The sequence below is a fragment of the Lacerta agilis genome, chromosome 4 (assembly GCF_009819535.1).
Source record: "Lacerta agilis isolate rLacAgi1 chromosome 4, rLacAgi1.pri, whole genome shotgun sequence".
Lineage (NCBI taxonomy): Eukaryota > Metazoa > Chordata > Lepidosauria > Squamata > Lacertidae > Lacerta > Lacerta agilis.
The window spans coordinates 54,784,744-54,809,116 of NC_046315.1; the positions used below are offsets into that span (position 1 = coordinate 54,784,744).

At 42.2% G+C, this 24,373-nt stretch overlaps 1 protein-coding gene across 1 annotated transcript; it reads right to left on the reverse strand.

Annotated features, from left to right (window-relative positions):
* Nucleotides 1-660: 660 nt before the first annotated feature.
* On the reverse strand, nucleotides 661-21,965 carry DNMT3L (DNA methyltransferase 3 like). The gene is made up of 12 exons (XM_033146378.1): nucleotides 21,861-21,965; nucleotides 20,984-21,076; nucleotides 19,146-19,226; nucleotides 17,304-17,383; nucleotides 16,810-16,922; nucleotides 15,174-15,345; nucleotides 13,199-13,283; nucleotides 10,497-10,585; nucleotides 8,770-8,845; nucleotides 6,108-6,238; nucleotides 5,720-5,805; nucleotides 661-859 (listed from the first exon to the last, which is right to left on the reverse strand). The coding sequence occupies exons 1-12, from the start codon at nucleotides 21,913-21,915 to the stop codon at nucleotides 661-663; spliced, it is 1,260 nt and encodes a 419-aa protein (XP_033002269.1). The 5' UTR covers nucleotides 21,916-21,965.
* Nucleotides 21,966-24,373: the final 2,408 nt, after the last annotated feature.

A 24,373-nucleotide genomic window follows, 5' to 3' on the forward strand; every position in this document is an offset into this window, starting at 1 on the left:
GTGGTTTTCCACTTAACACCTAACTTCCATCCCTTCCTCCATCATCCTCCCTTTCTCCTTCTCCTGTGTGAGACAGCCATGAAACCTCCTCTCTCCTTGCGAATATGAAGTAATCGTTTTTTCTTTACCAATGAGACTCCTGTGTATTTTATTTTACTCTGTTAAGCAATGCTAGTGATGTGTGAACAAGATAGACAATGGGTGGTGGGTTAGCTCCAGCTTCCAAGCTATTTTTACTCCGTAAGCCAACCAATTTTATTTTTAAAACCTATTAGCCTTGCTGCATTTTAAACCACTGGGGGTTCATTGGGGTTCAGACATAAAAAGATCAAGACTGTCATGTGATGTGAATTTCAGATAAAGAACTTTATTAATTGCATCCTTAAATGGGGATGAACAAATGAAATTAAACCATTGCATTTCTCCTATGACAAAATAGCATTTATTTGTTTTTTAAAGTACCCTTCGGAAAGCATAAGCAAGTACAATATACTCAAAATCAAGTAATTTTAAAGATTCTCTTAGCACTGCAAATTTTATTTTTTTCATTCTCCTGATGGAACATTTTTCAGCCATTAATTGTAATAATTCCTCACCATTCATGAATTTCTAGCATTTAAATATTTTTAAAATATGTACAGCATAAATATGTACACTATATTATTGTATTACATTTGGTTTTTGTTTTGGGTTTGTATCCTGCCTTGCAGGCCCTTGTGGAAATGTCCTAAAATATTCCTTCAAGGGCACAAAAAAGTCCTTAATCAGAGTGGCTGGACGCTGAGAGAAGATTCTGGTTTCAAGGATGTTCTTTGCCAACAGAGACAAATCCACATACAAGGCAGATGCAGAATATTTGCTGGAGGACAAAAAACAACACCCCACAATATTCATGTAAAAATGTTAAAAGACGTGACTTCATTCTTTCCCTTAACAGGAAATAAACAACTTGTCATTATATTTACATTTCAGGTCATATAGGAAATTATGCTGCTTCCACACCCTGGTCCCTTTCCCTTTCCCTATATAAAAGGGCGTAACATCTCATTGTGCCCTTATTAGCTGTTCACTGATTAGGGTTGCCACATTGTTTCCTGACAAAGCTACATATAATTTTAGGCGACTTCTCAAATACAGCTGCAGCTCCACCAGAGCCTCTGCTGTCGAGGAGAAACTTTGAGAGGGGTTTAGGGGGAAGGAAGGGATACGAAAGTTCAATTGCATGAGCTGCTTTCCTCTTGCACAACGTTGGTTTTCCAAATTATGGGAAACATTCTCACAGATTAAAGTCTGATTTGTGATTTAGAGACTAATCTGTGAAAGTTTCCGCCTTTATTTGGGAACTGCCATGCATTCAGAGGCAATACAATAGCAACAACAGGACTCTTGCTCTCTGGGATGTGGATATCAACTTTAGCTTTCTTGCCTCTTTTCTGCTGCAGCTGGAGAACAGCAATCTATTGAGGAGCCAGATGGTTGTTGTTTTTTTGCCAGCTACTCCACCCTTGAAGAACAAGAGTCTGTCAGAGCTGTAGCTATTTCCAGGGAGAATCATATTTACCGTATTTGGAGGCTGTTAGGGGCAGTGGGTCACCCGGTGAGGTGGCTCCTAAAGGCAGGAGACCAAAAGGGAAAGTTCTCATTTGATTTTCTCCTCTGGGTTGTAATGATGGCAAGGCCACTTTCATCAGGCAATTGTTTGTGAGCGGGTTTGCTCCTCTGTGAGAGACTGGAGAGGGTAGGCTATGTTGTGTGTGAGTTTACCCAGCTTTTACAAGAAAGGTGGCATGCTAGGTAGCTCCATCTGTGGTAAGAACATGCATGCAGCTCATGAATGTAGGTTTTGTTATTGTTTTGATATATTTAATGTAGTTCTGTTGCATTTTTTCTTTTGCACTAATGGTCTGCTCACCACTGGGCTCCAAAGCAGTATATAAATAAAACAGAATGTAACATAACACAATGTATTTGTTTGCTTTTAACGACTTCCTACGACTGTTATTTTTGCTGCAGCAGACCAGGGATCATACTTCTGGGCTTAAATTAGAAAACCCCATCCCCATTTGGGGATCCCTTCAGCTGCATCAGATAATATCTTCAGATCTCACTGAAGTTAATCTACAGGATTGTATTAATTCTTCTCTCATATATTATAATGTTCACCAGAATAGAATAGTTGTATGAGTAGCTAATTAAACCCACATGCAGGAAGCCCAAGCTAATACATGATTCATCAGTTTCAAATTAGGGATGGGGGAGGAATTTGATTTAGTTCACATTTAAAGGTGAATCTAGCAATTGTTGGAACTTTCCGAAACAATGTTGAGAACCAAAACAGAGTCATCCTTTGTCATTTGCACATATATAAAGTTTGTGATGCATTTCTGTAACCAATGTTTACAAAAATGCATATAGTTGGTAAAAGTGTGTATAAAAATGATTATATTAGTGAAAATAACATGCTAAATGCACTATATTATAAGAAACTGCTTGCAAAAATATGTATATGAGCCAAAACTGCATTAAAGACGTGCTTATTTGGAGTAATTCACACTAAAATGTTGAAGAATTTTCATGAGGATTTTAAAAATGAGTAAACTGCATGTTGCTTCAGAAAAGTACGGAACTGAATTTAAGGTGGGGGGGGGGTAACATGGAAATTGAGAGAACCGAAACTGGCACAACTTTCCATCCCTAGATACATAGATAAAAAGAGTATGCAGTTCATTTGATTTGACATGATTTAGTTTAGGTCTAGTTCATGCATGAATACTCACCACATGACAGCTGCATGTATATAATAAACAAGTTAGCTGTGAAATAGCATATACCTCACACTATCTAAAAACACAACTTTTCAATGGAATCAGTTCACACATTTGGTCATCAAGAGTATTCAGATATCAAGTGATGTACATGCATATGAACCATGGATTTATTGAACTAGCCATGGGGAAGAATATTGCAGAGATAAGTACCAGTAGCTTGTGAAATGAGGAACTGTGAATGATTCTTTTTACAAGAGCCTGTTCTCAGATGCCAGCATTGACCACAGTCTGCAAACTACTTAATAATCTTATTCATTCTTTGTTAGCATTTTTGTAGCTCAAATGTTCTAAATGTGCCATTGACACAAACTGATTCATCTTTGCAATACCCCTAAAATATATGTCACTACGTGGTTCCTTCGAAAGAGAGCTGAGCACTTCAAATTGACGAGATCTCTGGAGCAAATGCTGTTACTGTGATATTGTATATATATATAGATATATTGTATATTGGTATATTGTGTGTGTGTGTGTGTGTGTGTGTGTGTATATATATATATAGAGAGAGAGAGAGTAATAGTAGCCCAGCACAGAGAAATTTAGCAGCCAAATCTTTACCTGGCATAAATAGTAACTTGGCCAATATTCTGAAGGCCAAACAGGTAGGGCCAGAGGCAAAGGAGAAAGGGCCAAAGGGGAAGGCAAAAACAAAAAACTAATTTATTAATTTATACCCCTTTATTCAATAGCACCTTACTCAATCTGTGCCATTATTACTTCCCACCCTTTCCCTATTCCAGTATTCTCCCTTTTCTCCATTGCATTTTATTCAATTCATCCCCCTGTATATTTTGGGTCTCTTTCTGGCCTGTAAGGAATAAAAATGTCACTTTTTAAATAACACATGGTCCAAGCTACGCAATATGATAATATTGGGTTGTTGGTTTTATTTTATTTTTTAAAGCTACCTTAAATTAGCACCTTTTATTGTTGAAGTAAAGGTAGCTCTGGGAAAGTAGAGAGCAGCCCTGCACCAATTTCTTGCAAATAAAGATGCCCCATCAGCCCTTTGCCACCGAAGGTGTTATTTACTGCAAACAGTCCCTTTGGGAGAAAATAGCAGCGGAGAGAGGCATTTTTGGCAGGAAACCAGCATGGGGCCCCAGTTGTGTTTGGGAGCACATTCCCAATCTGATACGGGGTATCAGATCTGCTGCTATCTTGTCGGAGTGCACGTTTGCCTCCGTTTGTGTTCTGTTGTACATCTGTCCGTGAAGTCTCCAAAAGAAAGAGAGCATTAAGAGAAAGAAGTCTCCAAAAGAGAAACAATTTATCTTAGCTTGGGAGTGCGTAACTATATTAAACTGAGAAAAGTGAAGAAACAGCATCAAGCAGATGAACACTTCTGTGTCATCCTAACCCATTCTACTAGTACAGATTTGGGGTACAAATGAGATAACCTCTTAAGTATGGAGAACAATTAGAAAACCAATACTGTAATGCTGAAGATGTAAGACTTGCCTTGTTTTTAAGGTGTTCTATTTTTATTTGGTTTTACTAGATAAATGCTTGTTCTTATTTTTTACTCCCCTATTTCAAGTAAATGTATTATTTATATATTTATAGTGACACAAAGGAAGTATTGTTCCAAAACACGTCAGGCCTCAAATGTATTTTCCTTCAAGCAACTTGAGTTTCTTCCTCTTTTTTCACTCTGCCTTCTAGTTTCAACAGGTCTTGAGACCCACACAAACTGAAACAGGATGGTGAACAAGTTACAACAATTTCCAGAGGAGCAGCATTCGTCTTTTGAGTCTTGTGGCATCTTAAAAGGCTAGCAACTTTATACAGTCCATACCTCTGGTTGCGTTCGCTGCGGGTTGCGTTCGTCACAGGATATGAATGCCCTGAACCTGGAAGTACCAGAACATGTTACTTCCGGATTCGGCATTTCGCGCATGCGCAGAAGTGCTAAATCACGCTGCGCACATGCGCAGATTCGGCGCTTCAGGTTGTGCTCTTTTCATGTTGCACACGGGCCTCCAGAACGGATCCCGTTCGCAACCAGAGGTACCACTGTAATGCCATAACTTTTTGTGAATTACAGTCCACTGGTTCATCAGATGCAGGAAGTGTTATCCTGAGTATCACATGGGGTTGTGGTTTTTTTTGGTTGGTGTGAGGGAAGAGGCTGTAAAAAATGAGGTCAGAGGGAAATGCAGAAAAGTGGCAAATGTAATTATGTACTTAACAGTGGTAATTCACAAAACAGTTATTGATTTGGCATCGACATTCTGGCATTAGTAATGTGCTAAAAATTATTTGTCTTCATTTGGGTTTGGGTTCAATTCACAAGTGAAATTCTGATGTATTTTAATTCGGTGGTTTCACATTGCAGTCTCCTTTCATCCAAGCTTATTTACAGCTTTTGAATATTGCGTTTCTGATTACTATATCAGCAGTAACAACTTGATGCTATTAGCAAGTTATCTAAACAGCTGTCTCATGGGAGATGGATCAAAGTTGATTTCTCCTGCTCCAGCGGGTAGGACCCAAACCAATGGATTCAAGTTACAAAAAAAGGAGATTTCAATTAAACATTAGGAATGTTTCTTGATGGTTAGAGTTTTTGACAGTGGAATGGACTCCCTCAGAATGCGGTAGAATGTCCTTCATTGCAGGTTTTTAAGCAGAATTTGGATGACCATCTGTCATAGATGCTTTAGTTGTGATTCCTGTACTTCAAGGTTTGGACTAGATGACCCTCAGGGACCCTTCAAATTTTGCAGTCCTATGATTAGATTGTAAAAGTGAGTTGGAAACCATAGGGACATTGAAAAGCCTAAGGATTTTCAGATGTAGAAAACAAAATCTTAAATGCTCTGCAACTGGTTTGGCTTTAACACAAGGACACACAGAGAAACTTCTGTGATATCTGAGAAAGAATTTACCTGTTAACAGATGGGATATTACTCCATATGTGTACTGCATTCTGGATGGTGTCATCATGCTGCTTATATCTGAGCACAGCTTCCATCTTTAAAAGGACCAAAACCATACATATGTCTCAAGAGCTAGAACTAAATCTCTCATTTGATGCCAATAGAATATAATACAGAATTCAAAATCTGGGAGCCAATACAGATTGAACAATACTGAAGTAAGATGCTCCAAGAGATATATAAATGCAGCAAATAAATACATAAATAAAATAAAACTGTTGTTGCAAACTGTGAACCGAGCCACTGAAAATCTGTATTAAATTAATGTCTGCAAGTGAGTGGTGAAGCAAACTATCTCTTCATTCACCTCTTGAAGGCGTTTTGTTTTACTACTCACCTGAAAGAACCGAGAAGCGGTATCTCGGTCTTCTTCCTCCAGCACAAGGTTATCCACAAACATCCAGAAAAACATCCTTTCTGGGGGTGTCACATACTGAAGAATACGGAAGTATTGGTAAAAATACCAGGCTTTAAAGGGAAGGAAGAAGAGAAAACAGGCTATAAAAAGATGGTCTCTGAAAATGCCTTTCTAAGGTGCTCCAGCCCACCCGCTTCCTTTTTTAAAGAAAAGAATGACTAATGAAAGAGGTTATGATAAAATGGGCAATAGATTTTAGGCATAATATTGAGTTTGACTCATGGTCAAAACTGTGGTATGAGAATTTAAAATTTACAGCATGCACAACATTAAAGGAGAATGTAATGAAGATGATTTACAGGTGGTATTTGACAGTGAAATAAGCTAAAATGTATAGAATGAAAGATAAAGCTTGCTGGAAATGTAAGGAGTCAGACGGTGATTTTTATTATATGTGGTGGACTTGTGACAGATTGAAAACATTCTGGGAATTGATCGACAATGAATTAAAGAAGATGTTTAGATATACATTTCCAAAAAAACCTGAAGCTTTTTTTGCTAGTTTGATGGGTAATGAAATCCAAAGATTGTTTATGTATGCCACAGTAGCGGTGAGGACTTTGTTGGCCCCAAAGTGGAAATTACAAGAGATACCTACGATTGAGGCGTGGCAGACGAAAATGATGGAATATGCGGAAATGGCCAAGCTGACTTGCAGAATCAGAGATCAGGATGATTCGAAGTTCCAGAGAGACTGGAGTAAATTTATTGTTTATTTAAAAGATAATTGTAAGAATTTGAAGACACTACTAGCAGGACTGAAGTAAATCCTACAATGTGGACTATAGTAAAGACTAAAAATTGTGCGATTGGATTGAAATAAGGTACCTGTTGGGGGGGGAGGGAGGTCAAAAGCTCGGTAGAGTTATTTGTTTTATTGTTTTTGTTTGTTGTGTGATATAGAAGAAAGAAACTAATAAAAATTTATTTTTAAAAAAAGAAAAGAATGACTGAAAGGGGGAAGAGAGCTACCTCTGGGCACCAGGGAAAGTGTGGTGAGAGCCAGTGTGGTGTAGTGGTTAAGAGCGGTAGACTCGTTATCTGGGGAACCGGGTTCGCGTCTCCACTCCTCCACATGCAGCTGCTGGGTGACCTTGGGCTAGTCACACTTCTCTGAAGTCTCTCAGCCCCACTCACCTCACAGAGTGTTTGTTGTGGGGGAGGAAGGGAAAGGAGAATGTTAGCCGCTTTGAGACTCCTTTGGGTAGTGAAAAGCGGGATATCAAATCCAAACTCTTCTTCTTCTTCTTCTTCTCTGGAGGCACATGGGTGCTTATGGGTGCCAAACTGGCTACTCCTGAACAGATTAGATGTTATAAAGACATGCAAATATAGCAGCAGGAGTCTGAGGCTGCACAGGTCTCATGTTTAGAGATAGATTGCAAGGTGGGGTAGGTAGCAAGATATAAAAGCCTGAGGGGATGTGCTTTCCTTTTTCTTAGGCATCCACTCTCCATCCATCCACTGACAGGGACTGGACACTTTAGTTATACACTTTAGGTATAAAGAAAGTCTCCAGCCAGGGGCGTATCTAGGTAATATGGTACAAGACCAACATTTGACACTCTCCATCTAGTTTTCACAAGGCCAGCTTAAGCCAGCTTTCAGAAGGAGGCAAGAAGCTTTGACAGGGCCATAAATCCCTCCTATCTCTTTCCCAAAGCTTGGTAAGTGCTTGCCCAGCTTTGAGAAGCAGACCCTGTCTGAGCCCTCACACCTCGTTTTTTATATACCAGTATAGCATTACCATTAGGACAGAGGTCAGTGGAAAACTTATGCTCACTGCAGGTCAGTATAGACTTCCTCTGAACCACTAGCTTGAGGAAACCCCAATGAAAGAGTTTTGTTGTATAACCCGTGCCTGTATTTGGGCTGCTAGCAAATCTGAATATCTGTCTATAGGAAGTCCTGTGGTTAGTGGCTATATAGCCTCTAGATGTGGAACAAAATCACAAGGCAAGATTGCGGCTGGAGGGGAAGGCCAGGGAGAAGGCACTGTCAGCTTTTGTTTGTGGTGCTCTGTGGGTGAGAGCAAGGTGGTAGTAGAGGATGAGGTTACGTCACAAGCCAAATGGCAGGTACTTTCCATGCCTGTCGGATATGCTGTTAATATGGAATGTAGTCAGTGACCGCGATCGTGACTGATGTGTGATGCAGCACTGTCACAGCATGCTCTAGCCGTGGCTCTTGGTGACTCCCGTTTCCTGCATCAGTGCTCCTACAATATATATTGCATCATTTGGCTTTCCACGAGTTACTGGAAGCGCATTGGGATGTTGTTAGCTGACACTGCAGAACCCTAGGCTCATGCTGCCCAACCACTATCCTGTGCACAATCACCAGGGACTGAGTCCCATTATCACAGTGTAGCCTACTTTGGAGTAATCATGCTTAAGATTGTGCAGCTTAGGTACAAATATTTATAAGGAAGTAAGATCAGTGAAACTTATTCCCAAGTAAATATGTTGGAGTCGCAGTATTTAACCTGTTGTGGAGAGAGGAATGATCCGTCTCTTGGAACTGACCAGAGTCAGAGAGACACAATAAGAGTTACAGTTTCATGCATGTTTGCTTTTCTTACCAGAGGGCTGTTGATAAGAGTTTCCAATGGGTGGCGTAGACCCAAATATAAAATCAAATGGACCCCATTCATCTATCTAATAAACAAAACAAAACAATCACAGTAGTTTGGATGCAGGATCCCATCTTTCATCTTTTAATTTCACATGGGTTCTCCTCCTCCTCCTCCTCCTCCTCCTCCTCCTCCTCCTCTCAGAAATGCACCAGTTTGCTTTATAGACATTCTGATGGGCATGTTTTGGATCAGGATTACTACCATTTCCTAGCCAACCTTACCAACTAGTTTACCTTTAACCACATTGCTACTAACTATTCTGATTAGTCCAAGCTTGGCCTCTTCTGACAAATGACAAAACTATTAAATTGCCAGCGGTGTTATGCAGGTTGACTATAACGTGCTCCACTAAGTATTAGAAACACTAAATTAAATTTCTGAACCTATTTATTTTTATATACTGCCTTTCATCAAAAGATCTCAGGGCAGTTCACAAGATAAATGATCGTATCATGCAGAATGCCCACAGAATGTAAAATAGACACAAATAAAAACAAACAAACTCAAATTTAGACAGTTTCCCCTCCATCTATAACAGATGTTGAGAATCTATAGCCCTCCAGATGTTGTTGCCGTCCAACTCCCATCAGCCCCAACTGCATACTTAATTGTCAGGGGTGGTTTCAGCAGAAATGTAACAACATATGGAGGGCCACAGGTTAACCATCGCAATGTAATCAAAACCCATGGCTTTTTGTTCCTTCTCCAGCATTTCTGGTAGGCTGTTTTTTATCCAAAACAAACAAAAGAAGGTACACCAGAAATAGTACCTCGGGTTATGAAGTTTGCTTCAGGGTGAGAACAGAAATCGTGCGGCGGCAGTGGGAGGCCCCATTAGCTAAAGTGGTACCTCAGGTTAAGAACAGTTTCAGGTTAAGAATGGACCTCCAGAACGAATTAAGTTCTTAACCCCAGGTACCACTGTATCCAGTAAATCTGAATGATGAACATAGTATACTGGCATTTTAGCTATCTAAAGCACTTTTAGCTTACTAAGCGTAAGTGTAACTCATGCACTGTAAAGAGGGTTTCTTTGTATCCAGATTATTGCATAGTTCTTTATCCATTGTGGAAATATCACTGTGGCATATGTTCTGTTTATAGATTTGTGCATTTTAGTTATTGTATTAGAGAGTTTTCTAGATTTGTGCTTATTTTTAACTTTTTTACTACCAATTTCAACTTCATTTTTATGTAATAACATGTTGTTATCACAAAAAGGAGGCCAGAGAGGAGCAGGCAGCAGCAGTGCAATGTAGTGGCATGGCAGCATGTGCGGTGGGGGGGGGGGGCAAAACCACAGGGTTGTGGGTATGGCTGAAGGCATGGAGGGGTCTATGGCCATGGCAAAGGGGTGCAGCAGTGAATATCCAACTCCATAGACCTGGATCTGCTGCCTGGGGTAACTGCCTCCCTTATTCTTTCTTCAGTTATTACCAGCATCAACCAGTTATGACTAGTTTTCAGATTGTCCAGTGTTAAAGGGGCAAGACTGTCCTTTCCTTGACTTCAACATAATAAACAGTGAAAGAGTTTGTAATTCTTTGACTGGAAGCAAATCTGATTTTATCCCAGTAAGATACAGTTAATATATTAGGAGCAGAAAGAATATACACACCTAACAAAATTAGAAATATGAGTAGTACAAAGTCAACTCAGTGACATCTACTTACATGTATTCGTGTCGTGTCTGTGACATCATCCAAATACTTCAGTGTCCCACTGCCCTTGCTTTCACCCAGAAACCCCAAACTTTTCAGCTCTGGAGAACAGAAACGAGGACCTAAATGAATACCAATATTAATGCGACACATTTGTGTTTTACTGATGAAGTGCCTTAAAGGAGACACAGAAGGTTTGCAGACAATGCTTCATAAGTGGTTTACTGTGTGCTGGATGGAAGTTATTCAAAATGGCAGTGGCACTTCTCCAATGGCCCCTCAATGTTGGACTTTGGAACCTAAATGGAGACCCTGGCATCCCTTTTGCTGGGCTAGAATTCTTTACCATTGGCCATGACACAACATCTGGAGAGCTACAGGCTTCTCACACCTAATGCAGGCTTTTCATTCAATCTCTTTGGGTGGGGGCAGGGAGAATAGGTTTTCCTTGGTGCTGACTTGAGCTTCCTTCTCATCTTTCCTTCTTCTCTGTACCTTTCCTGCTGTGGCTGCCTTCTCTTCTCTCCACACTCTTCTCTTCCCAATGTCTCCTAGACTAGACTACAGAGATTCCTGCCATTTCCCTGGATTTAGAGAAGTGTGGGAGATGTTCTGAATTAGAGAAATTCCTCTCCTATTTGTAAGAGACAGCAGATTGCTAACAGGCTTGTTCTGGGAAGGGGTTAAAATTACAGCAGTTCCCACTACTCTTTTTAAAATGTGCATGTTTCTTTAGTGCCACAAGATTCCCAATAATTTCTAGTAATGAGGGAGATCACTTGCAAATGTGCTCTCACTATCCCCCCCATTTCTTTCTTTGGTGCATTATATTTTATTTTGCATAGAAAAGATGGGAGACTAAAAACAACAACATAGTGCAGACTGACAGTGTAATTCAACAGGTGTCTACTCAAAATAGAACCTCACTCAACTCAGTTGCACTTGCTTGCTGCTCAGCTAATTGTGTGAAGATTGCAGAAATGCAATCAGTAGTGGCTAGAAACATAAGGAGCTGCCCTATACCAAGGCAGACCACTAGTGTATCTAGCTGAGTGCATCTAACTCTGAGTAGCAGTAGCTATCCAAGGTTTCAGACAGGAGCCTTTCGCAGGGATTGAACCTGGTATCTTCTGCAGGTACATCATGTGCTCTACCACCATTGAGCGACACCCTTCCTCAATTTGTTCCCCTTCCTAGGACAATGTTGCAGGAATCTCTATTTTGGCTCCAAATAAATAAATAAATAAGCTAAAATAAATGGAATAAATGTGAACTGGCAACCCATTATTGAAAAGTAGCGGGGCAAGGGAAGTTGCAGGATATCTGATGGTTTTCAAACCAGGTCCAACTTTTTAATCCACGTCTCCCATTAGGTTTCTCAATAGTGCTTTGCCTGAAGGTTTGTGATGCAATTGCCTTTTAAGTGGAAAAAGAACAGCCACAAATTAGGTCTCAAAAAGAGTGGGCGTGGGAAGACAGGAAACAGTGGAATGCAATGATTTTGCAGCAGCAGCTAGTGAGTAAATGAAGGATGACAATTATTGATTAATTGCTTAGTATGGAAGGCACCCAAGGAGCTAGTCAGGAAGGATTAAGATAAAGATCACCCGAATTGGATGTTTCTCCTCCACTTGGCAAGGCGCACCCATTTTTCTCCAATTTGTAAACAGTGCTTTAATTTCATGGTTTTTGTTTTGTAAACCTTACTTATAAGTGAAGGCTGGTAAATATGTTGAAAAGTTTTGATAATCTTCTATAATAAATGGGACTGGTTTCAATGAAGAGGAAGAAGAAGAAGAAGAGTTTGGATTTGATATCCCGCTTTTCACTACCTGAAGGAGTCTCAAAGCGGCTAACATTCTCCTTTCCCTTCCTCCCCCACAACAAACACTCTGAGGTGAGTGAGGCTGAGAGACTTCAAAGAAGTGTGACTAGCCCAAGGTCACCCAGCAGCTGCATGTGGAGGAGCGGAGACACGAACCCGGTTCCCCAGATTACGAGTCTACCGCTCTTAACCACTACACCACACTGGCTCTCCGCACCACACTGGAAGAGCTAAAGCACATGTTTCATTATCTCCCACTGAAACGGAGAGACTTTAAAGCTATCCAAGTACAGTTGGATTGAGGCCGTTTTTGGACAGAAATTGCCATGTAATACTGTATTTTGAAGATAAGCAAAGACCACTTTAAAAAGCAACATTCAGAAAGCAATTACTTTTTTTTTTTAGCATCCTGTCTCTTTAGATAAGCTCCCAGTCATCCTAACAACTATGCCAAGCCACAGATATCAGAAGCTCCTTTCAAATAACTCTTGCTCGATCAGCTGATGATCTTCAGTAGCCCCATTAAAAGGGTTGGGCAAAACAGCATTTTGAGAGAGGCTTCTGAAGAAATATTCACCATCCCCTGACAATGCTCTGCCTTGTCCTATGCTTTGTTAAATCTTCAGAAGTTTTCTTTAATCAGCTCCGTAAATTGAGCTTCTGGAGATCCAACAAGGTGCTGCTAGCAGTGCTTTGAATGGGACTTCTGCAGACCCTTGTGGGGGGGGGGAACTGGTCACTGTGACATCAGATGACTGACAGGTAGGAAGTTTCACCTACCTGTGAAATTCAGGGAGATAATAATCTGGCCCTCTGGGCTAGAAAGGTTTCCCACCTCTGATACAGGGGAAGGGTAAACATGTTGCAATCTAATTTCTCAGTTACTTACCTTGTGTAATATTGTCAAAAAGGGAGAGCACACGGATTGGTTTTTTATCCCATGTCTGCAACGGCTGATATATCCACAGATGGTTCTAACACAATTGATAAAAAGATACATGTTTGCATAAGGTGCTTTTGTTGTTGTTGTTGTTGTTGTCAAAGCTTGTTGAACAAGTAGTATGTGATTTTAGTTATTACATGTATTAACATGAATACTTTTTACTAACTGGATATCAACAGGCTTTGACAGCACTCTATAAATCAATGCATTTATTAATTTTATTTAAAATGTTTTAAATTATTTATATCCCACCTTCCTGGGAAATATATAAATGCTATTCTGATCACATCAGAGCCTTTCGATAATGGAATGATGTGCTGCTGTTAGCACTTTCACAAATACAAGGGTTCTACTACATCTATATCAAGTTGCAACAGGGATGAGGGTGCTATGTAAGTCACAGGTAGCTGCAGCACCAGGGCTAAGAAATGCAAAACAACATTAACAATGCAATGCAGAAACAATCACCATATGATTTCCACAGCTTAAAAAATGTTCACTACAACTCAGTACCTGCATTTGGGGCCAGTAGCAGTTAAAGCCCTGCAAAATAATAAGCTATTGAGATTCATGGCTCTATCCTCATTGCAAATGCACACCGTGCCTTCATTGGTGATACAGAAGAACATGAGAAGAGCCCTTTTGGATCAGGCCAAAGACCCATCTAGTCCAGCTTCCTGTTCTCAGAGAGGCCAAGCAAGAGCCTATGGGAAGCCTGCAGGCAGGTCCTGAGTAGAACACACCCTCCCAACTTGCAGCTCCCAGCAACTAGCATTCGGAGGCATGCGGTGGAGAAAGAACTTACCCATATTCTCCAAGAATGTGTCTAAAGCAAATGTGGCACCACTACCTATTGCTAGATCCCTTGGGAGAAGCTCTTTGGAGGGTATTGGAAATTTATCACTGGGGAGAGACCACATTGCTGATGAGTGGACAACATGTACCGACCGAATGCTCTCTTCCCCACACACACCTCTGCCACACACTTCCTTAGAAAGCTGCCTTACAGCAGGCCAAACTGCCTCTCTGTTCAATTCACTACTGGCTACTCACACTGGCAGTGGCTTTCCTGATTCTTCTTCCTTCCTCTGACTTACTTTTCTCTAGGTTGGCATTACAAGCTTATGAGAAAGGCCACAGGTCAGGGCCACAGCACATGCATCATATGCCAAATGTTTCGGATTCAAACCATGTCATCTTCAGATAGGTCTGGAAAGGGCTCCTGATGGCTGTCATGAGCTGAGCTGCCCTGCTGCTTCTTACTTGGACAGGCTGAAGCCTCAAGGGGGTGGGGCGGGGATTTGTGGTTGGACTTGCAGGAGCCCCACCAGTCCATCTGGCACTCCTTCTAGTGTGACTGCACAGCTCCAGCCTCACCAGCACCCCAGCCCAGGCCTCTCCAGGTAAGCCGCAGTGGTGCTGGTGTTGGCAGGGTGGCTCTGCCTCTCCATATGCACCACTACTAGTGAAAAGGAAAGCAGAGATTGGGGCTGCTTGGCATAAACCTCCAATTAACAGGGTCCTCTCTCTCTCTCTCTCTCTCTCTCTCTCTTTCTCCCCTTTAAAAATGTCATTTTAGTAAATGACCATGCAGTGTTTCAGGTCAGCTGAAATAGTTTTGCTGCCACCTGCTGGAAACAGAGAATCTAGTTTGTTAGTTCTTTTTTGGCCAATTTTTCCAGGGCAGAAGGGGGCAGGAGGCAGCATTTCCTATTTCGCCTCAGGTGGCTTCCCCTGACCCCCAGCCAGCATGGGCAATGGTCAGTGACCATAAGACTGGTAGTCCAACAGCATCTGGCGGTCCATAGATTGCCCACTTCTGCTGCTGAAAAGTGATCCAGTTAATAATACAAGGATCTGCAGCCCTTTGACTTTTTCTGTACTGTATACATCTGTAAAAGACAACGGAACTTTCCCTTACAGACTCTTGATCGTAGAAGCGCTTCAGTTCTGCACGCCATCTTCTCTTCCTCTTGAGTAGACCATATGCTCGCTGTGGTGTACACAGGAAACATATCCAGGGAGACTTCTTTTTTATCTTGTCTGAGAATCCTGAACACACGAGGCTGTCCATGCATTCTTCACAAAAACACCTGCATTGTTGAGACAGACAGCGAGAGATGATTTGAAGGCATTTTTTTTACATTTTACATTTCAAATATTTGGAATATATCCAAAACATTTGCTGCTGTTTCACACAGGGACTTGTTCCTCCTGGAGTTTTGAAAATTATCCAAATGGGGGAGAGGCATCTAAATAGGAATGCTGCATGTTTTTTGATGTGGGGAGAGCTCACACATTTCACTACAAGGAAAAACATGCGATCTTCTATGTTAGATTTTATACCACCAGTACAAAAGCAGAAGTATGGGTGACTTGCACTTCCTTTCATAGAATCATAGAATCATAGAGTTGGAAGAGACCACAAGGGCCATCCAGTCCAACCCCCTGCCAAGCAGGAAACACCATCAAAGCATTTCTGACAGGTGGCTGTCAAGCCTCTGCTTAAATACCTCCAAAGAAGGAGACTCCACCACACTCCTTGGCAGCAAATTCCACTGCCGAACAGCTCTCACTGTCAGGAAGTTCTTCCTAATGTTTAGGTGGAATCTTTTTTTCTTGTAGTTTGTATCCATTGCCCCGTGTCCGCTTCTCTGGAGCAGCAGAAAACAACCTTTCACCCTCCTTTATATGACATCCTTTTATATATTTGAACATGGCTATCATATCACCCCTTAACCTTCACTTCTCCAGGCTAAACATACCCAGCTCCCTAAGCCGTTCCTCATAAGGCATCGTTTCCAGGCCTTTGACCATTTTGGTTGCCCTCTTCTGGACACATTCCAGCTTGTCAGTATCCTTCTTGAACTGTGGTGCCCAGAACTGGACACAGTATTCCAGGTGAGGCCTGACCAGAGCAGAATATAGTGGTACTAATACCTCCCTTGATCTAGAGGCTTTTTCCTCCCATTTCTTCATAATTTCCGAGTGAGCCATGGCTAAGGACCTGATTTACACAAAACTCTCAGATTAAAAGGATATGGAAGTTTGAACCTGAAGGCTGGTGCACAGGAAACTGGACAACTGGACACTCAAATGAGTTGCTCTATGATACTCTTATCTCCACTCTGTATCCCTGCATCACAATGATTCACAGAACACTTCATTCCTTTGAAGCACCACAGGGACCCAATCCAAGCACCAGAGGCGGATTTAGGGGAGTACAACTGGTTCGATCACACTGGACACAGAGCCTGGGGGTGCTGCAGGGGACTCCACAACTATGATGCAGAATGGAAAGTGAGAGGCACAACTGAACTACAGACTCCAACCCCACTTTCCTGGAAGTATGTGTGATTAAATTCAAAAGGACATACTTCTGAGCAGGCATGGCTAGAACTGTGCAGAAGATATTGCAGATATGCTCCACCAAGTCTAGGGGGAGTGGTCTGTTAGAGAGGTGAATATGCACACTTTCTATCTGAATTTGAAAGCCAGGTTTTACGACAACGAATCTCATATCCAAAGGTGCTGCTGTGGTCTGGGAGGTCAATTACCTGTTACAGGTTGGATCATCACACATTATGAGAGAATTGCTCCAGCAGCATATGGCACAATCAGTCTTGTACCCATCATTGTCACACAGGAAGAATCTCTCCAAAAGATGTTCCTTTTAAAACAGCAGCAGGAGCAGAAAACTGTAGTTAGTTAATATTGTAATGAGATTTAGCATTTCAACTGTTCCAAGCTCAGTACTTCTGAAAAGATGGTGACCATCATTATTCCCATAGAACAGATGATGGATCTGAGGTGGGAAAAACATCTTAATTAAGGCCACCAAGGAAGTTTGTGGCTAAAGTGAGAGTTGAACTGGAGACTTCCAGCATCTTTTGGTCAGATGCAGTTTTGCTTTAGAATGTGGTGAACAATTTAACACTGGCTTTCCCAGCAATTCCTTCATTCCTCCCCTCCCTTTTATTTTTTAAAGAAAAGTTGCCCAGCCTGTTAGATAAAGGAAGTGTAGCATGTCTGACCCAAATCAGCTACTCACTGTGCATGGAGCACACATTCCTCCTTGAAACAAAGGGTGCTGAGTGTGAATCTCAAGGCTTCCACAGCATATGCAGATTTCTACCAAACACAGAAGATACTCATCTTACACTGTGTTTTTGGCATCAATTCCCAGAGTTTACTGCAGTTCTTAAAATAGTTCTGCTTTATACATTGTTCAAAGAATACATTAAGAATACATAAAACACATAAGGAATGATTAAAATTACATTTTCCACTAAAATCCCAATAAAATTAGAAATATTATTGCCAATTTGCACTGTTAATGCAAGAGGAAAAAAGCTGACCTTGGAAAAAAGTCATATAAACAAACAAACAAACAAATAAGCAAACATTTCAAGAATGGTATCCCTACACACAAAGAAAGCTGCTTTTCCTCGCCTATGAAAGAATATTTTTCTTAGGAGGACCATACCTGTTCTCATATTCTCGTTCAGTTGGTCAGGTTTTTTTAAAGTATAATGAAGCATGTATATATACAAGGTGTCCATGCACCCAATTGATAAAGGGCTAAAAAGGCCTAGTATTGTTTATGCAATCTGAATTTCTTCTCAGTTCTACATCCTGGGATAGGGATGAATTGTGAGGCAGTATATGAAAGAGACACAGTTTCTATCCCAATAAATGTGGATTTAAACAATCCATACATACTGCGTTTTTATCATGTAAACCTGATTAATTGGGTAGTACCTTGTCACTCAGCCAAAGGGGTTTATACTGATTAATCTCACTGGCTGACTAAACACTGAAGTCCTCCTAATAGCTATCTGTAGTAAAGACAGTTATAGCAGTAACAGTTGCAACAAATACCTTCAATATTTCTCTCTTTGAAGTTGACTTCATATGCAATGTTTTCTACGGAGGAAAAAAAATCAGGGCACTTTTCGGAAGCGAGGCTTGCTTGCATTGTTAAATGTACAATCTAATCTGACTAGAATGTGCACTGGATTGCTCTTCCATGCTGTAGCCAACATTCATCACGTGTGGCACAGACAGCATCAGAAAGAGCCAAAACTTTGTTTTTGTATCAGGCATGAAAGTTGTCTCTAAGATTACAATAAAAATAAGCTCAGCACCAGAGAGGGATGTGAATTATACTTGCTTTGCAACAGTGTGATCCTATACAGTTCATTAAGATGTAAGCAGCAAATTCAATGTCATTGTTCCAGGTAAATGGTTATAAGTTTCAGGATCGCCAGTGGAGGCTGGACCATTATGGCAGGTGCAGCACTGGCCCACCAACCTCCCTCTGCCACCAGCTGGCCCTCCCCTACCTGCTGACTCACGTCCGGTCCAGGAGGTGGTACTGGCTGCCAGCTTCCCCCTTCTTAGTATTGCTCCACTTTAAACTCCTCAGCAGGAAGGATGGGACAAATCTCTGCCTGTAATTGGCTATGGCTCCATCCACTGTTGGTCTCCCTACCTTCTGCCCTGTTATTATCAATGGGCACAAGGTACCATTGAGACTCAGAGAGCAATCCTACTAGATAAAAAATAGCTATTGTATCTTATTTTTCTACACAATTCTTTATATACATTGCCCCTTTCTCTTTATTCTGCAGTATTTTGAAACTTTCCTTCTACATGTCTTTTGCTACTTAAAAAGGCTTTTAGTTTCATTCAAAGGAAGAACAGAGATAGATGAGATAAACCTGCCCTACAATCCCTTCCTCAACATTAGATGGTTTCACTTGTTTTTGTACCGCAAAATGGAAACAAACAGGTAGGTAAAGGGTTCATTCCCGCAGCAGATACAATCTATACTGGGGCACACAAATCTTCAGCTAGCATTGTTTTTAGCACCTCTTGAAAAGAAGATTACCTCTCCTTGGTTTGGAAGTGTTTGATTCCTCCACGGAACTTACAGAAATTACACCAGAACTATAGTTCTCCAATGATACAGCTGGATGTGTGTGTGGGGAGAGAGAGAGAGAGAAAGAATATGAGGTACATGATGGCTATTTTTGAATGTGGCAAAACTGCAACAATATGTCTCAGCAAAAGCATTTATTGTAAATTGCTTTCGGTTGCATTGGCAAAACAGTGACTAATAAATTTAATACATAATGATGACGACGGTGACGATAAATACCTGCATGTGTATGTTTGCATACAAACACAAACACTATATTTAGAGACAGAGACCCTGAGGCCCTCTGGATGTTGTTGGACTCCAACTTCCACCATCCCCAGCCAGCATGGCTAATGGTTAGGCCTTGTCAATCCCAGCAGGCCTTGGGCAGGCCGCAGGCCTTCCTGTTATATACCTGCTGGGATTGACAAGGCATCTGACCCTCATCTGAATCTCATAGCTCTCCTGACGAGTGCTTTGGTCGACCCACCAGATACCAGGCACTCTACTATTCAAATTAGGCCCCAGTGTTTTTGTTACAATCCCCTTCTCAATTAAGTAATCAATTTTAATCTAGAATTTAAATTCTCAAAACTTTCTTATTTGTTAATTCAAGCAAGTAAAGCACTGCTCTCACTTCATTACAAACAGTATTTCTACCTGCAACACACTTGAGCAAACCTGCTCCTCTTCCTTTCACAGATATTTTGTTGCCATTTGCAACTGTAGCTGCTTCTGATTAGTTATAATTTAACTCTTGAGGGAAATAATTAGCATCAAACGTCATGTGCATGGAAGTTGCAGAACCAATTAACCAACTAGAAGGATTACTCTTAATAGCACCGGTTTTTCTATAACTTGATATTGCTGGATAGTTTTGATGAACTGCAAAAGCATTTTTAGTTTGCTTTCTGTTGCCACCTTGGAACTTTTCTTTATTAGTGCCACTTTGTTTTGTACGATTCCTTGCAAATGAAGGAAAACAACTTTTCTGCTTGTATATGTTGATAATATAATTTTGGTTACTGAGGACAAACAAGATTGTACAAAAAACAAGATATGGCGCAGTCCTGGCCAGGACATATGCATCCTAACTGTGACAAAGGTGACCTGTGTGCTTGCTTGATTAACAGCTGTTGGGAACTTCAAGGCTCTCCCTTCTTATGGTCTTTGTACTGGACCTGGAGACTCCAATAGAAAACATTCCATGTCAAGAAGGAGGTCAAGTGGGCACCCTATCAAATGACACTTTGACATGCTTGCACTTTGACTCTACTTGCACTTTGACATGCTTTCGAACTGCTAGGTTGGCAGGAGCAGGGACCAAGCAATGGGAGCTCACCCGATCGCGGGGATTCGAACCGCCGACCTTCTGATCGGCAAGCCCTAGGCTCTGTGGTTTAACGCACAGTGCCACTCGCGTCCCCAAAATTATACATAAAAAGACATTATAAGGTCTATGAAATACTAGCTGCAAGGGGAAGGGGCAACTTTGCTACTGAAACCCTTCTGTACTGTTGAAAGAATCTAGCATGGTGCTATCATTTGAAAATAACAATCTACAAGAAGCTAAAAGATTTTAAAATAATCTTTAAAAAAAAACAATGTTCACAGAATGTCACAAGAAAAGGAGTCATCACAGCCAAGTTTGGACTCTGGAAGTGCTGCACTAAGGTACCAAAACAGAGAGACAAAAGGCTAAGCTTCTGTCTGGAGTTGTCCCCCGCAGCACCAAGTTTTGTTACAGATCCATAACCTGTTTCTGTGGTCATAACTTTTAAATTCGTATTGAACTGTAATTTTGTTACTTGTGCTTGGCCTTAGGGTTCTTGCAGGAGGCAATTCTTCCGCAGAACTGATGGAAATGATATCAGGGAAACTTCCTCCATTGGATGATGAAGCTGAGAAAGAGAGACAGACAGAGAGAGAGAAACACATCAGAGCAATATGGGAACTGTGACCCTTCTGACTTACCCAGCTCATGCTGATTGCTCCAGCAAAGTTGGATGGGCTGGGAAACAGGGCAGCTTGAAACATTTCAGACATATGTACTTGAAAATGTTATTTAGGTTTTAAATAATAGGCTAAAATGTGGAGGTTATGCAAGGCGCACTCTTTATTGAGCATTCATTCTGATTCATACGCAAGGAGGTTATGCGTCTTCCCAACTGGGTGGCTGTTGGTGCCAGGCACAGGTGTGTGGCAGCTGCTTCCAACCTGGTGCATCCCTTGTCCCTGCTGCCACGCTGCCCAATCCTAGTTTCAGTGGGCGCCATCACAGCTGGTAGGCGGTGCAGTGGTGGCGCACCATCATATATCCCATGTCTGGCATCTGGTCAATTCCCACAGATTTCAGTGGGAACTAAGTGCAAATTAAGGTACACATCATACATTCACACACCTCCCCAATAATAATCCTGGGAACAGTAGTATTCTTACAGTGCTACAGTTCCCAGCACCCTTTACAAACTACAGTTCTTCTTCTTATTATTATTAGGGTGTGGGTGTGTGCTCTAAACGTTTTGTAAACACATGGTGTGTAGGAAGCCTTTGTCTGGATCTAACTCCCTGAGTTCGTGAAGTTTCCTTATGGTGGCCAGGCCGTCGGTTTCATCGCTCTCATCAGCTTTATGGGCTCCTGCAAAGGAGTGGATCTGGGTCTGCTCCAAGAGATCTTCCACTCACCTGCCTCCGAGAGGCTGCCCATTTCCCCGGAGTCACTGTCCAGCACCACGGCCATCCCTGCAGCAGACGGCGACCTCGCCAGGAGCGTTTGGGGCGTGTCCGGGTCGTCGGGGCGGGATGGAAGAGCCGGGAAGCTGCGCTCCTCAAGGAGATACCTGAATCGGTTGGTGCAAAGGAAAACCCAACAGCGTTTTACTACGGGAGCAATAATGTGGATTGTTGTTACATATGTATAAAAGAAATGGTGGATTTCCCATCAACTGGCATAGGAGCCAGCTCCAAAGGACCTACCAGGAGGTATCTTGCCCCCCCCCCCCAAGATGGGCATTGCCATTCAAATAGTTTGCGTGTGTCAAGTCTTGTGATCCATTAGGTGGGGCGGGGCTTACCTCCCCCCCCTATTTTATTCAAGTTGGCACCCCTGTCCAGAACGCAGGAGCCACTTGGAGAAGGAGCTGCGCGCGCCTTCCAGAGAATTTGCTCGTGCCAACGCTCCGCTCCCTTTCGTACTCCGAATCAAAGTGGCGATTCAAAGCATAGCTATAGACTTCTGAGTCCCATAGAGCTCTGTGGGACTTACGTTGGATGAGAAGACGCTGAAGACGGGGCTGTCGGTTGACCTCCAAAATAAATAAATAAATGGAGGGTCACCATTTAAAGCAGGGAGCAACATCTGTTGGACGACTCATTCCTAGCCGGCCAGGGATGCTGCAGTGCAACACCCCCTGCACAACAACCGTCTGTCTCTTTTATACCACGTGTTTCTAGAGACAAATTAACTTTTGGGTTCAGTACTGACGATCTCATTCACGAGCGGGTTCCTCGCGGCTGTTGCGGGGCCACGGCTCCCCTCACCAGCACCCTGAAAAGCCACGGGGTCGTGTCCCCCCCCCCCCCGATCTGATACTCACTGTGCTGAGCCTTTCACATGTGACAAAGCACAGCTTCTTTGGCACCTCCCCCGGTAGCGCTGTCCTGTTCCCCGAGGGGAAAGGCACAGCCGATTTGCATCCAAGTGGTCGGGCAGCCTGCCGTGAACCCCCCTTGGGATGCACTTGGTACCCAGTGAAGTCGATGGCGAATCACTCGCCTCCGTTCAGAAGCATGCAGATCAGATGGCATGGCACCTTCTTCGGGCGCTTCACCTGCCTCTGAATATACTGTAGCTTGTTTCAGTTGGCGTTCCCCGGCTTCAGTTACGAACCGCGAACCATGCACAAATAAGATCAGGTCCATAAGGGACGGTCCATTCCATTTCACCAGAATCCAGAGGATCACTCAAGGGTATCTGGCAACCCCTTCTCTGTATCGAAATCCACGGCTGCAAAAATAGAAGAGGACGGGTGACGTTCGAATGCCCCCTAGTGTCGCAGTGAGGAAGCACACGCCCTGATAAAGCTAAAGGCGTTTGTGCTACTACTACTACTACTACTACTACTACTATCAGGGGAGCCTGAAGTGGTAGGTTTCTCCAGCCCTGCGCGCACAAGGTGATGCTGACAGAACTTTGGGGCTCCACTCAGAAGAATGAGCACAAGGCCTCCCAAAGGCACCGGGGTGGATTGCATCATTTTGAAGTAAGCGAAGTAAAACATTGCTATCTAAAGGTGTGCGCAGGTGCGACCGTCAGGTGTAGAGGCTAAAATGTACTGAGCGCACCACTGCCTGTGAAGCTCGCTTTCAATTTTTCTTAGCATGAAGAATGAACTAGCTGACAATATTTACCTGTCGATGGGAAAGAAGCTTTAATTTGTCATTAAAGACACTCAACTCCTTTGCCTGTTACCGTAATAGCTTCACCCCCACTGGTGAAGATTGCCAAAAGCTCTTTGTGAAATGGCTGTGGGCAATGGGGTGTAGAATTATCATATTCATTAATAGATATACTCAGTGCTTTTTCTGGGGGAATGCATACCCCTAAACATTTTGTGAATCTAAGTTTGGCCTCATTGAGGGGTAGTATTTCAATATTAGTAGGAAAATGAGAGTATTGCTAAACTTTTTTTTTTTTTAAGCACTGGATATACTTTTATATGGAGGCAGTGAGAGATTTCACTTTCTTGGGTTCCATGATCACTGCAGATGGTGACAGCAGTCACGAAATTAGAAGACGCCTGCTTCTTGGGAGAAAAGCAATGACAAACCTAGACAGCATCTTAAAAAGCAAAGACATCACCTTGCCGACAAAGGTCCGTATAGTTAAAGCTATGGTTTTCCCAGTAGTAATGTATGGAAGTGAGAGCTGGACCATAAAGAAGGCTGATCGCCGAAGAATTGATGCTTTTGAATTATGGTGCTGGAGGAGACTCTTGAGAGTCCCATGGACTGCAAGAAGATCAAACCTTGTTGTTGTTGTTCAGTCGTTCAGTCGTGTCCGACTCTTCGTGACCCCATGGACCAGAGTGCGCCAGGCACGCCTATCCTTCACTGCCTCTCGCAGTTTGGCCAAACTCATGTTAGTAGCTTCAAGAACACTGTCCAACCATCTCATCCTCTGTCGTCCCCTTCTCCTT